Source organism: Euleptes europaea, chromosome 2, assembly GCF_029931775.1.
Source record: "Euleptes europaea isolate rEulEur1 chromosome 2, rEulEur1.hap1, whole genome shotgun sequence".
Lineage (NCBI taxonomy): Eukaryota > Metazoa > Chordata > Lepidosauria > Squamata > Sphaerodactylidae > Euleptes > Euleptes europaea.
This window is the reverse complement of record NC_079313.1, coordinates 21,448,157-21,464,600: the sequence shown is the minus strand read 5'-3', so window position 1 is coordinate 21,464,600 and position 16,444 is coordinate 21,448,157. Positions and strand designations below refer to the sequence as shown.

Genomic DNA, 16,444 nt, shown 5'->3' with positions numbered 1-16,444 from the left:
AGGCATCTTCCGAGGAGTAACACTGAAGGACAGTGTCAATTAGAGATTGTATCAGTTTGAGCAATGGACTGTACACTCGTCGATGGTGAATAGGCCGCTGGACGTGTTGTTTTCATTTCTGCTGCCCCCCTGGCCGTCCTCGTGATGTAATGCCTGTAATCATTATTATTATTTGAATGTATGCTTTTGTATTCAGTTTGCATAATTGCTCTTATGGAAATGCTAGGCCTAGAGTATAAAAGCTGGTTTGAAACACTATGTATTCATGTGCACACACACGAGGGCTTTGGGAAGGTGGCACCCGGGAGTCATGAGTCAGTCAATCAGGCTCTCTGTGTCTGGTACAGCCTTCCACCCATACATGGCCCAGAATTACCTACCGCTTAAGGAATGTTAAGTTTCGGTTCCCCGTCCCAGATCATGTAGCCACCTGACTCCCCGCCTCAACCCCCACTGATAGGCCTATGCTAATCCAAAGGTGTCCATCATTGGGTCTTTGTGGGCCTAGGCTCTGCATTACGGATATTGTCACACCCCTGACCAGAGGTTATAAATGTCGTGGCAATCCTTTGTTCTGGTCCGTGAGTTGCCCTGCTTGTTTTGGGGCAATCACACCCGACTGCATTATTTTGGCCACAATAAACAGATAGTTAATCTTCCAACCTCCGACTATGTTATTTATCATTGGCTACTAAATAATTAGAAGAAATTAGAAGGAGATTGAGACTGGGAAGGGCAGCCATGAAGGAGCTAGAAAAGATTTTGAAGTGTAAGGATGTGTCACTGGCCACCAAGACGATTAATTCATGCCATCGTATTCCCTATTACGATGTATGGGTGTGAAAACTGGACAGTGAAGAAAGCTGATAGGAAGAAAATAGGTTCCTTTGAAATGTGGTGTTGGAGGAGATTGTTACGGATTCCGTGGACTGCCAAAAAGACAAATCAGTGGGTATTAGATTAAATCAAGCCTGAACTGACCCTAGAAGCTAAAATAACTAAACTGAGGCTGTCGTATTTTGGTCACGTCATGAGACGACAAGAGTCACTGGAAAAGACCGTCATGATAGGAAAAGTTGAGGCCAGCAGGAAAAGAGGAAGACCCAACAAGAGATGGATTGACCCAATAAAGGAAGCCATGGCCTTCAATTTGCAGGATCTGAGCAGGGCTGTCAAAGATAGGACATTTTGGAGGACTTTCATTCATAGGGTCGCCATGAGTCGGAAGTGACTTGACGGCACTTAACACACACACTAAATAATACACAGTGGGTAGCCATGTTAGTCTGTTTGCAGAAGTCAAAAAAGGGCAAGAGTCCAGTAGCACATTAAAGACTAACAAAAATATTTTCTGGTAGGGTTTGAGCTTTCGTGAGCCACAGCTCACCTTTTCAGATACAGCTAGAATGTGAATCCATCGGTCTTTAAGTAGAGGAGCAGTACGTAAATGTGAATAGCAGGCTTGATGGGATTAGGTGTGATATGCAGAAGTCTGTGATGTCCAGGGGAGAGATGGGTGTGGAGAAATCAGCATTGTTAATGGGCCATGAATGCAAGGTCTTTCTTCAGCCCAGGTAAATGCATTGACTTTAGTTTGAATATCAACTGTAATTCAGCAGTTTCTCTTTCCAATCTCCCTTTGAAATTCCTTTGTAAGAGAACTGCTACTCTTAAATCTGCAACAGAATGTCCTGGAAGGTTGAAATGTTCTCCCACTGGTTTTTGAACATCGTGGTTTCTGATGTCAGACTTATGTCCATTTAATCTTTGTCTAAGAGACTGACCCGTTTGTCCAATGTAGATTGTGGAAGGGCATCGCTGGCATGGGATAAATAATACAGCAGCACTTCAGTGATCCCCAGCTTTAAAGGGTTTTACTTTCGGATGGGGGGGGAGGGCGGTATTAGCAGGGCGCGCGGCTGCCGGCCCCGAAGGGCGCTTTAAATATCCCTCCTCTGCTGGTGACCTCGAAGCCGCAGCTGCTGCTGCTGGGCCGGGCCTCTCCCACTCGCGGATCATGCCGGGATTAACAAACAAGGGTCGGGGAGGAGGAGGGCGGCGCCCCTCCAGCCGGGCGGTGGCTGCTGGCCCCTTGCCTCGCCAGCCCTCTCCTCGTTGTGGCCGCGTTTCTCCGGGCCGGAGCGGCTCCTCGGAGCAGCTGACCGTCCGACGCGGAGCTCTAGCACAGGGTCAGATTGAGAGCTTTTGCTAAGAGAGGGGGGGAGGCAGCTGGCTGGAAGGAGGCTGGGGAGGGAGAAGGGGAGAGAGAAGAGCAGGGGGAGAAAGCAGAGCGGGGGTGGTGGGGGGGAGGCGTTGGCAGAAGGGGAAGGCAGGGCTTGGATGGCGCGCGTTGTTGTTGGCTTGTCCCTACACTGGAGGAGGGGGCCCAGCCGGGCGTGGGTCTGCGCCAGAGGTGGTAGCAGCAGCCACCCCTAGAGAGGGGCCTTGACGTTATCCGAAGCGGCGCTTCGCCTCTGCCAGGCCGGGGGGTGGAGAAGCCGCCCCCTTCCCTCCGCAGGCGAGCTCCCGCCTCAACTCATCCCTGCAGAAAGAAAGGCAGCCGCTCAGTGGGGCGGGGAGGGAGGCTGGCGACGGGCCCGGATGCCCGGCGGGAGGGGGGAGAGGGAGGCGGCGGGCGGGGGGAGAGGCGGCTCTTCTCCCACGTGACGCCCAGGGCGCCGCTGCGGAAGTGGGCCTCCCAAGATGGCGCCGGCGCCGGAAGTGGCGCCGGAAGTGGCAGTGGGGGCGGCGCCCTCCGCAGCAGCGTCCGGCAGCGCCTCTCGGGCCCCTCCTCCCCCTTCCGCCGCCGGCAGCCGCGGCGGGAAGTGCGGTTCAGCGAGGAGGTGCTGGAGCTCTCGGCGGACGGGGCCGGCCTGCCGGTGAGGAGGCCGAGGCCCGGCGGGATGAGGGCGGAAGCGGAAGAGGCGGAGCCCGGCGGGGAAGGGCCGCGGGCGGCTGCTCGCTACGACCTGCGCTCGCGGCACCCGCCCACGCCCTTCAGGATGAAGGAAAGGCGCGACTCGGCCAGCTCTTCGGAAGGTAAGGGGAGCTCCCCGTGCCCTTGCCCTCACGACCGCCCTGCGAGGTAGGCTGGGGTTGTCACCTCATGACTCCTGTGAGGTTCTCCAGCCGACCTCGGCAATCCCAAAAAGCCACTCGCTCAGACAGGCGGGTCTGAAGCAGGTGAACGTTGATTCAGGAGCCGCAGACACAGCATAAGCAATCCACAGGTTCAAAGCTGCTGATGGCGAACCAAACTACAAAGCATAACTTTAAGCAGGGAGTCAACGGTCAAGCGGCCTGGGAATTGGGAGATAACAGTGCCTGGTAGGAAGCAGGGAGTGAGCGAGCCATAATACTGAAGTTGCCTGCTAGAGACTCAAGGTCAGAGCAGGGGGGGGGAGGAAAGGAGCTTGAAGAGTTCAGAGAAACAAAACCAAAGGATAATACTTGAACTGAACTGGGCCTAACCCATGTCAAGAGCCTGCCTGGACAGCATGACTCCTGATAGCTTGAACATTTCAGAGAAACAAACCACTAGATACACCCGAACAACTAAACCACTAGCTACACTTGGATAGCACAACCTATAGATACATTTGGACAGAAACAAACATGACTCTTGGCATGACTCGTGGCATGATTCTTGGCATGACTCTTGACAATTTCCTGCATTGTGCAAGGGGTTGGATGACCCTGGTGGTCCCTTCCAACTCTATGATTCTATGATGACAGTTATCTTGGGTGCTGTGGAACACAGGCAGGATGGTGCTGCTGCAGTCGTCTTGTTTGGGGGCTTCCTAGAGGCACCTGGTTGGCCACTGTGTGAGCAGACTGCTGGACTTGATGGGCCTTGGTCTGATCCAGCAGGGCTTTTCTTATGTTCTTATGACCGGCCGGAGGTCACCCAGAAGCTGGGGATTCGAACTTGGGTCTGGCGCAGTGAGGTCACATGCAGAGTCGTCACCGAGGTACTGTCCGGCTCTGCAACCTTTGGCTTGTCTCAGATATAAATTTGAGGCATCAGGTCAGCAAACAGGGATACCTGTGCAATGGAGAAGGGTGCATTAGGTGAGCATAGCAACTAAACATCGGAAACCAAATTTGGTTTTGAAGTAGTTGGTCAATTGACTGTATATAAAAATCCTTGCTTAAAAGATTATAGGGTGCAATGCATTAAATAATATAGCATCTGACAATTTTGCACTTGTAGATAGTACTGTGTTACCCAAAAGAAGGCAATCCTGATTGAACGATGACCTCCCCCCAATAAAGTTATATGACGTTTTCATTATTGTGATATGTATGTAAATGTAAATTGACCCTGTTTTTCTAGGTGACATGCCTGGATGAAAACCTAGCCTTCATTTTGTGTAAAGAACAGCATTGTTTACATCCTAGAAAGCTGTGGAACTAGAAGTTAAAACAGCATAATAAAATAGTCTGAAGGCAGGTGGACAAGATATTTTCCTAACCTTCACTGAAATATCCATCCAAAAGGATGGGGATATCATTGAAAATCCTGTGGTTGGGCTGGTATAGATTTTACTGCCCTAATGAAGGCAAGCAAGCTTTATAGAGAAGGACAAAACTGGTCCACAGGTTATTTTTGGTTTACCTTGATAAATTAATTCCACTTACTGTACTTAATTAGTAGGAACTTCAAATAAATGTTTTAATATGCATCTGCTAAGAAAGGTTTAATTGTTGGATGACTTTCTCAAACAAGGGATCCCCTTGAATTCCAAAGTGTTCTTTGCTGTAGAACCTCCAGCATTAAAAAGATGGGACATTAAAACCATGATTCTTTGGTTTAATGCTAGAATACTTTTGGAAAAGGATCTCCCATGTTTCACATTTTTGTCATTCCTTTCTGAGCCTTCAGACCTCAGTTAGAGACGCTCCTCTGCATTAGTGAGGGCTAGGTGCGTGCAGCCCAGTACTACATATGTTTAGTCAGAAATGAACCCCACAGTGTCCAGTGGGGCTAGCTTTCAGGTAAGTGTGTAGGAGTGAAGCGTTAACGGTCTTCAGCATCTCCCATGCTGTTAGTATAATGTAAAGATCCTATGGCAAATTACATTTCTGCAATATGTAGCTAATCTAAATTGGCTTTCAGTTTCTCTTCCCTACTGTCATATGACTTCTGAATTCGCAAAAGAAAAACCACATATGAAGTGAGTTTTCTGGTGACAGTGGAGGAGGGGAAGGAAAGTTCTTCTGCTTTAAAAGGGCATTTAAGCATTGCTGGTATGGAGGGGTGAATTTAAGGGACAGGGGCTCTCTTCTTCCCATGGAAGTTTGAGTTGTTTAACCACTATTTATAGCTAGCCTTTGATTCTCCATGCTTAATGCTTCTGAGGATTTTCCCCCTCATATTTTGCAGATGATTCTTCCCCAACCAGACACCGAACAACCAATAAAAGTTCAAATGGCCAGACGCATCTGCAAGCAGGTAACACTGGTTGTGTTAAATGAAAAAGGCTTTACACACTGTATCACATGCATACTGTGTCAGAAAGTTTGCATATAAAAACCAACTCTTCTCCTCCTCCTCCTGGTATTGGCTTGAAGTGAATTTACTGTATCCAACCATGCAGTCTTCAGATGGAATGGCGTTTCCATTTGTGGAAGAGGGGGTAGTGATATTGGCTGCTTCCCACTGTCCCCAGTGCTGTTCCGGTGAGATCACTTAACTCAGGAGCGAAACCTCAGTGGGCTCAGTGGCTTGCAGCAGGAGGAGAAGGTGAGAAAATACAACTCTGGGATTCTACAGATAATGAATATTTGGTTTTTGCCATGTACCCAGGCTGATGGGAAGAAATTGCTTCTGGTTAGCAAAAATTATAGCCTTGATAGAATAAAGTAACTTGCAAAAGATGTAATTTTTGGCTTGTCATGCTATGATATTGGCAGTTTGCACTGTGATAATTTATCACAATTACATTAGATTACGAGTTCTGATTTTTTATTTAAGATACATTAATGTAGGTTCTGTGAACTTTCCTTCAGCAACTGCAAATGGCTTTTTGTTTATTTTATTTTTTTATAAATATTTTTATTGGTTTGTAATATTAAATAGGGATACAGGAAAAAAGAAAAGGGGAGGGGAAAACTATTGGTTAAACAACATGTAATATTAACAAGAAGATGCATAGTTCTACCCCCCTTATAAAATTCAAATTACCGTCATTTGTTGACATAATATAGGCTTTTTGTTTAAAGATGAAGGTGAAGATGGTTTTTAATGGCTTGGTCACAATTGTTCAAGAATCAAAAATACTATTTTGTTCAAGAAAACAAAATAGTAGTTCATGGGTTGTAGGAAACTAGAACTGAATACTTAAATTTCGAAGGAGTATTAGTTGGTGTAATTAACTATTTTCTGCCACTAAATATATCGGGTAGTGTTTAATAAATAGTACTTTTACCAAGGATGGAACCCTTTGAAAATGGTCCTTAGCTGATCACGTCTTGATGTTTGGTGAACAGCTGGGGTAGGGAGAAACAAGTGGTAGGCATTGGGGGGGTCCTGATTGCATTTTCACTGAGTTCCTCTGTCCTCAGTGCCTATTCTCACACTTGTAAACAAGCATAAAGTAGGCACAGTTTCTGACAGCAAGCTCTCAGAGCAACATATGTAACATGTAAAGGTAGTCCCCTGTGCAAGCACTGTCATCTTCCCCAGTCCTTCCCCAGTCATCTTCCCTTTACCCCCAGCAAGCTGGGTGCTCATTTTATTGACCTTGGAAGGATGGAAGGCTGAGTCAACCTTGAGCCAGCTACCTGAACCCGACTTCCGTCAGGGTCGAACTCAGGTCATGAGCAGAGCTTGGACTGCAGTACTGCAGCTTACCACTCTGCACCACGGGGCTCCTATGTAGTGTAAGGGATGTGTATTCCTGTCATGTTGATGCAGCATGCATAATCTGTTCCCTTGGTCTTTAGGAACACTGGTTGCACAATTCACACGGGCCTGACAACATTCAGGGATATGCAAATATGCCATTTGCAGTGTGACTTATATGTCCGTGAGGCTTTAATGAATTTACTTTGTATACTTCTGTGGATGGGTAAATGATCTATCTGTACTATAATGTTACATATGCTGTTCATACCTTTGGATTGTTACACAATAATCAGATCCATTCTGTCCATGATTGAAGGATATGGGCAGCCTGTAATGGTGGTACTTAATGACTGAACTCCCTGGATTTCTACTTTGTTTTCTTTGTTAGGGCACACAAGCAGTGTAAGAATTGCAGATGACTCTGAACTTACCCGACCGCCTATTAGAAGAAGTCCAAGGATAGGTAAATGTAAATCCATAGCAGACTAATGATTAGATCTCTCATGGCACAAGGCTTGCATGAACACACTACTTAATGTAGATTTAAGCATTGGGAAATGTGAATCTACTCTTGCTGCCAATCTACAATTGCTTCCCAACTATTAATCTTTGTGCTTTTGTTTATAATAACAGTCTTGTACTTTACCTTCCAGGCCCTGGCCTGGATGGCCCAGGCTTGCCTGATCTCCTCAGATCTCAGAAGCTAAGCAGGGTCAGCCCTGGTTAGTATTTGGATGGGAGACCACCAAGGAATACCAGGGTTGCTGTGCAGAGGAAGGCACTGGCAAACCACCTCTGTTAGTCTCTTGCCATGAAAACCCCCAAAAAGGGGTCGCCATAAGTCTGCTGTGACTTGAAGGCACTTTGTACACACACACACACACACACACACACACACACACACACACACACTTTACCTTCCAAAGGGTTGTGGGGTAGGATTAAAGCAAGGGTGGGGAACCTTTTTCCTGCCAAGGGCCATTTGCATATTTATAAAATCATTCGGGGGCCATACCAGGTGTAGATCTCCCGGTGGGGGGGGGAAGAGGCTAGGGTTGCCAGGTCTCCAGCCACCACCTGGAGGTTGGCAACCCCAAGGGAGGCCACACAGAGAAGGCCTGCAGGGCGCCCTAACTCCCCCCTCTCAGGCGGGAGGGCAGCCAGTGGTGGGCCCCAGCAAACAGCCCGCAGTCGATCGGCAAGGGAGGAAGGAAAACAGAGAAAGAGGAAAAGGGAGGGAGGGAGAAAGAGAGAGAAAGGGAGAAAGAAACGGAGAGAGGGGGAGAAAGAAAGAAAAGGACGGCGGGAAAGAAAGAAAAGGATGGAGGGAGACAAAGTGACAGAAAAAGAGGGAGAGAAAGGAGAAAGAGTGACAGAAAAAGAGGAAGAAAAGAGAGAAAAGCCTCCCCCCTCTACGCACACACACCAGCGCACGCCAGCCCGCGCAACCAGGCCCCAGCCTCCCCACCTTCTCCCGCCCACACACTCACACACCCTGTGGCACATGGAGCCCTGAGCGATTAGGCCCCAGTCTCCATGCCCTCCCCCCCCCAGAGTCCATAAAAGGCCCCCCTGAAGCCCGATCGGCTCCCGCATGCATGCTCTGCCGCCGGGAGCTGCCAGCCTCTCCCCCCCATCCCCCGCCGCTGCTCAACAGCCGACAGGCAGCGAGAGGCGCTTACAATGTGCCGCGGCGTTCCTGCACGCCGCGGCTGTAGGGGGCAGCCTTAGGGGAAGCATCCCTCCCCCTCCCCTCTCGCCAACCAACAGCTGACAGTCGGCGAGAGGAGGTCCAAAGGGCACTGCAGTGCCCCTGTAAGCCGCAGCCCCAGGAACAGCCTCGGGGAGGACCGCCCTGCGCCCGCCTCTGTGGCAGGGTCCTGGAGCTCCCGAGGGCCACAAAAAATGTCCTCGGGGGCCGCATACGGCCCCCGGGCCTGTGGTTCCCCATCCCTGGATTAAAGCTTATATGAAGATATAACCCAGAGCTGCCCTAGAGAGAACAGCCTTTTTTTGGTTTCCTGTATTGGTTTAATAACTTAAACATTTCCTGTCTTAATAGGATATTCTTATGATCTAGGGAAGGAGTCTACACTGAACAAATCAGGTTGGATCACTTTCCTTTTGGATATTATCCACTGCAGTGCTGAGGGCATTTCTAGCTTTCATTGAACTTAGTTTCCCGTAAACATTAATAATTAGCTCCTGCTTTTTTCAAATGGCTTCATGGGTGGGGTAGAGAGAAGCATGTTGCAGAACTTGAGAAGGTGCAGAAAAGAGCCACCAAAATGATCAGGAGGGCTAGATCAATTGCCCTATGAGGAGCAGTTAAAATGCTTAGGGCTGTTGAGTTTGGAAAGGTGGTGGTTAAGAAGAGACATGATAGAGGTCTATACAATTATGCATGGTTTGGAGCGAGCGGACAGGGAGAAGCTTTTCTCCCTCTCACATAATACTAGACCGCAGGATCATCTGCTGAAGCTGGAGGGTGAGAGATTCAAAATAGATAAAATGAAGTATTTCTTCACACAATACATAGTTAAATTGTGGAACTCCCTGCCCCAGGATGTGGTGATGGCTGCCAACTTGGAAGGCTTTAAGAGGGGAATAGATATGTTCATGGAGGATAGTGCTATCCATGTCTGCTAATCAAAATGAATATTAGTCATGATGCATACCTATTCTCTCCAATATCAGAGGAGCATGCCTATTATATTAGGTGCTGTGAGACACAGGTAGGATGCTGCTGCAGTTGTCTTGTTTGTGGACTTCCTATAGGCACCTGGTTGGCCACTTTGTGAACAGACTCTTGGACTTGATGGGCCTTGGTCTGATCCAGCACGGCTTTTCTTATGTTTTTAAGTATCATTAGAAACAAACATAAGTCATAGCTTAGTTTAATTGCCTTCGTGTGAATTTTCATTGCAATTAAAATTAAAAGTTCCTTGAGGTACAAGTCATTTTCTCAATTATATCATGTTCTAATATTCACTTTAATGTATAGGCATTTAAAAACTAGCTGGGGCTTGCAGTAAAACATTGGGAGGGTGTGGAAATGCCACTCCATGTGCCTACCATCTCAGACTACTCAAGTCCTTAAGAGCCTAAAGAATCATGGAGGCAAATTCCCTTTTTCTCTCCTAATTTTTCATGGAGTATAGTACATCCTCATCAGTTCTTGTTGGGGGGGGGGGCTCTCTTTTGTTAATTTACAACAGGGGTGGGGAACCTTTTTCCTGCCAAGGGCCATTTGCACATTTATAACATCATTCAGGGGCCATACCAGGTGTAGATCTCCCGGTGTGTGGGGGGGGGAGAGGCTACATTTGCCAGGTCTCCGGCCACCACCTGGAGGTTGGCAACCCCAGGGGAGGCCATGCAGAGAAGGCCTGGAGGGTGCCCCCGCTCCCCCAGGTGGGAGGGCAGCCAGCGGTGGGCCCGAGCAAACAAGGCGCCAGGGGGGTGCAGCACGCGATTGATCAGCAAGGGAGGAAGGAAGGAAAACAGATAAAGAGGAAAAGGGAGAGAGGGAGAAAGAAATAGAAAGAGAGGAAAAAAGAAAATGACAGAAAGAGAGGGAGAGAGAAAAGCCTTTCCCCACACACACACTCACACCCGCCGGCCTAACACAACCTGGCCCCAGGCTCCATGCCCTCCCCCCCCAGAGTCCACAAAAGGCCCCCGAAGCCCGATCGGCTCCTGCGCTCATGCTCTGCTGCTGGGAGCCGCAGGCCTCTTCCCCCCCCCCCTCACTGCTCAACAGCCGACAGGCAGTGAGGGGCTTACAGAGTGCCCTGGCGTTCCTGCACGCTGCGGCTATAGGGGGCAGCCTTGGGGGAACCGTCCTTCCTCCTCCTCTCACCGACCAACAGCTGTCAGTCGGTGAGAGGAGGTCCAAAGGGCGCCGCAGCGCCTCTGCAAGTCGTGGCCCCAGGAACACCCTCAGGGAGGGCTGCCCTGCCTCGCCCCTCAGTGGCAGGGCACCGGAGCTCCTGAGGGCCACAAGAATGTCCTCGGGGGCTGCATACGGCCCCCGGGCCTGAGGTTTCCCATCCCTGATTTACAAACTTTTAAAAAATATACCCGGGGTGTCCTCCAAGTATGCAGAAAACCCTACTATGCCTGCAGAGGTCCTGGCTGTTTTCAAGATTGGCACAAGCCACCAAAAACTATTAGGTATACAGTGATATGACTGACTGAAGCTGAAACCTAAAGATGAGACTAACTAAAATGCATTGTTTTCTGCCCTAGAAATCTGATTTTAATGCTCTTTCCTTTTCAGAAGGAGCAACTGCTAAAGAGGAAGATGGGAGTGAGAGAAAATCAGAAATTAAAAATGCCATTTATAATTATCAAACGACTCAGAGACACAGTTCAGTGAAAGGTAGTAATTGTGACGTATTAGTTGTTTTTTCCTCAGAACAATATCCATTAGTTACATACCGTAAGCGTTCGTAGAGCTTTCCTGGCCACAACATAGGGCTGGATATTTCTGAGGCGTCAGATGTGGCCCCCATTCACACTGTGTTGTGGATGGAAATGCACATGTGTGCATTGCATGAGACTGTCTAGACTGGGTCTTGTGTTTAAAAAAAAAAACCCTGCAGAAGGGTTTGATAGAGTGGATCTTTCCCCACTATTTGCTTCTCTCAGCAGCCTGCTACTTGTTCTGAAAATTTTCTCTGAAGGTCAAAGGATCCTCACTGTCTCCCCCTGTACTGTGGTGCATATCATTCATGAGGGTCCCCCCCCCTCTAATCTTTAGATTTTTGGGGGGGCAAGTTGCAGGCTGGTAGGAGAAGGCAAGGAAAGATCTACTCCACCAACTTCTTTATTAGCTATTCCGTGGGTACTGGTCCTCTGTTTTTACTTGTGCACGTAACCTATTTAGAAACAAAAATACATTGGTTCACCATGAATCTAATTGTTTTTCTTCTTACCATGTTTTTAAAAAGAATCTCAAGCTTCTGTTCAGAAGCAGTATGGGTTCGACCAAAAGTCAACCTTGAGAGCTAGAGTACCAAGTACGTATACAATTTCCTCTCTCTCTCTGTGTATATATATTTATACATAAGAAAAAAATGCCTGCATTTTACTTTACTCAGTTATTAGTTGGCACTTCATATTTCTGTCTTCCTGAAGAGCTCTTGTTTACTCTTATGATAAATGGTAGAACTGTAGTGGAATGGCATTGGCTCTTCAGTTTTGAATTGCAGAAATGCAAGGTGGGTGGAGTTGGAGACTGGAAGATGATTGAGTGTGGAATTCAAGAGGTGGAGGATGGCAATGAAATGGCATCTGCTTGATCTGGGGAGGAGGGCTAGAGGGGTTAGACAAGGGTGTGTTTGTTTCCTTAAACTGAATTTGTTTGCCTTCTATTTGGAATTAGAAGCTACCGGTACTTAGAGTTTAGTCCTGGTCATTGAAACTAGGGGAACAAGTCCTGTTGAACCCAGGAGTGTTGCTTAGTTTTTTTGTGTAGTTTTTATTTATTTTTTATATATGGGGATACAGAAAAAAGAAAATGGGATACAGGAGTTTGGGGGAGAGAGAGAAAAAGCATAGATTACAACATATATGCACCCAAGCAAAACAAGCTTAAATTTCCTCACATCATAGCTTAGTTTTGTGCTGCTAACATCCATATTGCATAATTTGTGTACATGGTGGGTATAAAAAGACTGTAGTAGTTCTGTTGTGGCAGAGGATGCCTAGAATTCATTGCCATCCCGTGATATTTTTGTGGCTGTTCTTTGGTGTTTGCCAACTACCAGGTTTGAAATCTGGTTAGGTTGGCTAGCAGCAACTGGATATCAGTACTGTTGTCGGATAAAATCTGTCTTGGGTTGTTTAGTCAAAGGGCAATTTTCACCAAAATAACTTGTTTCCCTGTGTGATATTTATTTCAAATCTGAATCTTGCACAGTGAAGTATTCACTTCGATGAAGCAATTGGAATTAGATTCATGTGAAGAATACACAAGTCAGACATGGGTTAATGCAAAGATGAGTGTCACAATTGTAACTCTAGTGATCTTTTGGGAGAGGTCTTTCCTTTTGCAAGACACCCAGAGTATATGAAGGGATGCCTTTTCCATGTTATATTTATAACCAGTTTTGGTCTGTCAAACACAATTAGCTCAGTTTGTTCTGTTCCAGGCTTTTATTCTTAAAAAATGAATTTCTGCAAGTGTAAAACCCCTGCAGGTTGAACATCTACTTAGCCTTGTGTTGTCTCAGTTTGGAATTCAGACCTTCCCTCACAATAACTTAGCCTGAATCCAAGGCATAGCTTGAAGCCTCCTTTTCAATTCAGGTGGCTCTTCACTGGTCCTTAGGCATGAGGAAAGTTTCAAACAGTGCCAAATGGAGTGGTAGGATATGTTTCTGGAGTTTACTACCATATTTCTGTGTACGAGGTCTAGTTGTCACATTTTGAGAGTGTACTGTTCCCAAAGTATGCATGATTGAACAGGAACCAATCACCTTTTGAAAACTTGCAAGCTTGGAGATTTCAGAGGTTTTCTAGGTAACTTCTTAAATTACTGTATTCCAAATTTAAATTGGAAGCACAAATTGAATCCCATTAGCATCATGTTCTAGAGATCAAGAACCCAAAAGGACTTGTGCTATCACTTACTTTCACCTTATTTTCTATCAGATGAAGCGCAGCCTCAAATTCAAGCCAGCATATTGAAGAAGCATTCGGAAGCTGTTAATAAAAGTAAGATTTTAATCCTGTTATTGACTGTGTGTGTGTCTCCGTCTCTTCATACTGCCAGAAATAATTCGGACTCTGTGCTGATGTGTATTTTAAAAGTTTGAAGTTGATCATAACTTCATAACTATCTGGGAAAGTGGGAAGCATTCTAGTCTAGGATTGGGGACACTGATTCAGATCTCTGCTCAAGCCTTGGGTTACTTTCTCTCTCAGCCTAAACCACCACACACAATTGTTCTGAAGATAAAAAGGAGGCAAGGAGAACTATGTCTGCCATCCCGCCTTGTGTGTGAGAAGACTGGATAAAAACATTCTGGATAGATTTTTGCTAGGAAATTTTCAGGACAATTCAGTCTGGCAGCAAGCTACAGGGACAGTAGAATGTAACAAGATGGCATGGAAAAAAAGGAAAGCACAAATTATATTATTCAAACACCAGCTTCTCTACTATAGGCAGGCAATCTCTAAAAGTTTAGATAGAAATTTTGGTTTTGAATAAAAAAGGATAGGTATTGAAATCTTCGAAATAGATCTCCTTGTTCCTCATGACACAAGGAAATGGCCATCTCTGCATTTTCTCATTTCTTTGCACTAGAACCTTTTGGAGCTAGCATAGGATTCTGAAAAAATGAAAGCACAGCCCTGGATTAGTAAAAATCAGTATTTTACTAGTGGGGTGTTCTGCCTGAAAAAGGCCAGATCAGAAGGGCAAGGTAGCCCTGAAGCAGCAAAAGACTGAAGATCATGAACGGACTTTTCTAATTTTTACCTGAGTAACACCAAGGCTGCTTCCACAAAGTCTCCATTTTGCCTGATCTCTTGGGGTCAGTCTGACCTGTTTGGATGATGGTGTCCTTTGGGAGTCTGTCTCCTTTAGCAAGGCTCCCAGCATAAACAGTGGACACCACTGATTGTGGGAACCTCGTGGTGGGAGCCAGGGGCAGGCTGGGTATCCTCTTGATAAGGAAAGACTGTGGCTCAGTGGTAGAGCATCTGCTTGGCATGCAGAAGACCTCAGGTTCAATCCCCAGCATCTCCAGTTAAAGGGACTAGGCAAGTAGGTGATGTGAAAGACCTCAGCCTCAGACCCTGGAGAGCCGCTGCCAGTCTGAGTGGACAATACTGACTTTGATGGACCAAGGGTCTGATTCAGTAAAAGGCAGCTTCGTGTGCTCGTGTAAGGGGATTCTTCCTCTTATTAGCTGAGGAAAGAAAGAAGCTGGTGGAGAGATGGCGTGTCTCCCTCATATTTAATAATATCCCTTCCTCCATCCAACAACTGTAATCTGTTGTTGTCAAAACCCTCCAGACCAACTTGTTTCTTACATTAAGTGATTTTGAGCAAAAACAAAATTGCAGTTGAAATGCTGTCAAATTGGCTTTGACTCGGCTACGTAAATGTGGTGTGTGCCTTCCATTCCATTGGGCTTTAAGAATTGCAATATTTTAGTTTTGAAAGCTTATTGTAAAATGTGAATTGTTCTAAATTAAACTTTACTAATGAGGTAGAGTACTTATTCCTTCTATGTTGCTGTGTTTCTCCAAGGCAGTCAAAACTGAAGAAGTCCTGGTGGGCTTGAAATAATGCTGCTAATAATCTGTATTACTTCTGTCTCTTCTTCCTTCCGTCCCCTTTGTGTAGGTTCTAGTGTACAGCCTGGGGGATACTCCGTTTTCTGGATTCTGCTGTGTGCAGCAGCTTGCATTGCTGCTGGTGGATGGTATATTCTTTATCCACCACCCCGTACTCCAGAAATTGACCCAGCTCTGCTGGCATTTCAAGACCAGATGAGAAAGCTCATGAGCAGCTACCCGAGTCAGGACAGCAGGCTGTGGAAGAGAATCCAAACCACCTTCGAGAAACGCCTCAATTCCTCGCAGCCTCATTTGGAGCCTGCCATCTTGCTGCTCACTGCTGCAAAAGAAGCTGAAGATGCCCTGAAGTGTTTAAGCAACCAAATCGCGGATGCCTTCTCCTCTTCTCAAAGCACCACTACAATCAGAATTGACGGGGCTGACAAAGCGACTCAGGACAGTGATGTCGTAAAATTTGCTGTAGACGAAGAGCTGAGCTCTGGGTTCAGCGGAGGCAAGAAGGCCGCGGTCGTGCACCGGTTTGAGTCTCTGCCGGCAGGCTCCACCCTGATATTTTACAAGTACTGTGACCATGAAAACGCAGCATTTAAGGATGTCGCTCTGCTCTTTACTGTTCTGCTGGAGGAGGAGTCGCTAGGGAAGGGCCTCAGCCTTCTGGAAGTTGAGGAGAAAGTGAAAGATTTCCTCTCGGCGAAGTTTACCAATTCACACATGCCAAGTTCTTATAACTACATGGACACGGACAAACTGAGTGGGCTGTGGAGCCGCATCTCCCACGTGGTCTTGCCTGTGTGGCCTGAAAGCACCCTCCCTCAGGAGAACTGCTTGCAGGTGAAATAAAGGACAGCAAGGAGGAAGCAAATGCAGTTAGGCATCTTGTTAGTGCCTGAATAGGAAGAGGGTTTTCAACTCCTGCTTCTGAACTGCACAGTGGCCAGTTTTGAGACCTGGATAGGGTTTATTCCTTTCAAGAGGAGGAGCTGGAAATTATGTGCATAGAACTCGTAGATCCTAGCATGTGTCCTACCAACTCCGCTAAGCAACATCTGGAGCCCTCCCTCCAACTTGTGTGGCTCTTCCCCCTGCAGAGAGCCATGGATGTTGGAGGAAGGCTTCATACTTTGCTGAGCTGAGTGATAGGGTACGTGCCCTTGAGGCTGGTAAGCGGTCATTCCTGTAATTCAAAAGCTCACAGTCTACAACAGGGGAAAAGACTTCTTGATACCTGGAAAGCTCCAGCTGTGTGTAAGGTTACCTTGATGTGATTGGATCACTTGA

The 16,444-nt window shown here is 46.9% G+C and overlaps 2 protein-coding genes across 2 annotated transcripts in view; one reads left to right on the top strand and one right to left on the bottom strand.

Annotated features, from left to right (window-relative positions):
• LOC130473929 (E3 ubiquitin-protein ligase RNF146-like) overlaps positions 1 to 16,444 on the bottom strand; it is a 171,912-nt gene that overhangs the window by 81,340 nt on the left and 74,128 nt on the right. The gene's annotated exons all lie outside the window — the stretch shown is intronic.
• TOR1AIP1 (torsin 1A interacting protein 1) lies at positions 2,018 to 16,007 on the top strand. Its single transcript, XM_056844695.1, has 8 exons — positions 2,018 to 2,189; positions 2,482 to 3,039; positions 5,387 to 5,455; positions 7,239 to 7,313; positions 8,913 to 8,957; positions 11,133 to 11,234; positions 13,511 to 13,573; positions 15,213 to 16,007. Exons 1-8 carry the CDS (start codon positions 2,018 to 2,020, stop codon positions 16,004 to 16,006), a joined length of 1,878 nt encoding a protein of 625 aa, XP_056700673.1. The 3' UTR covers position 16,007.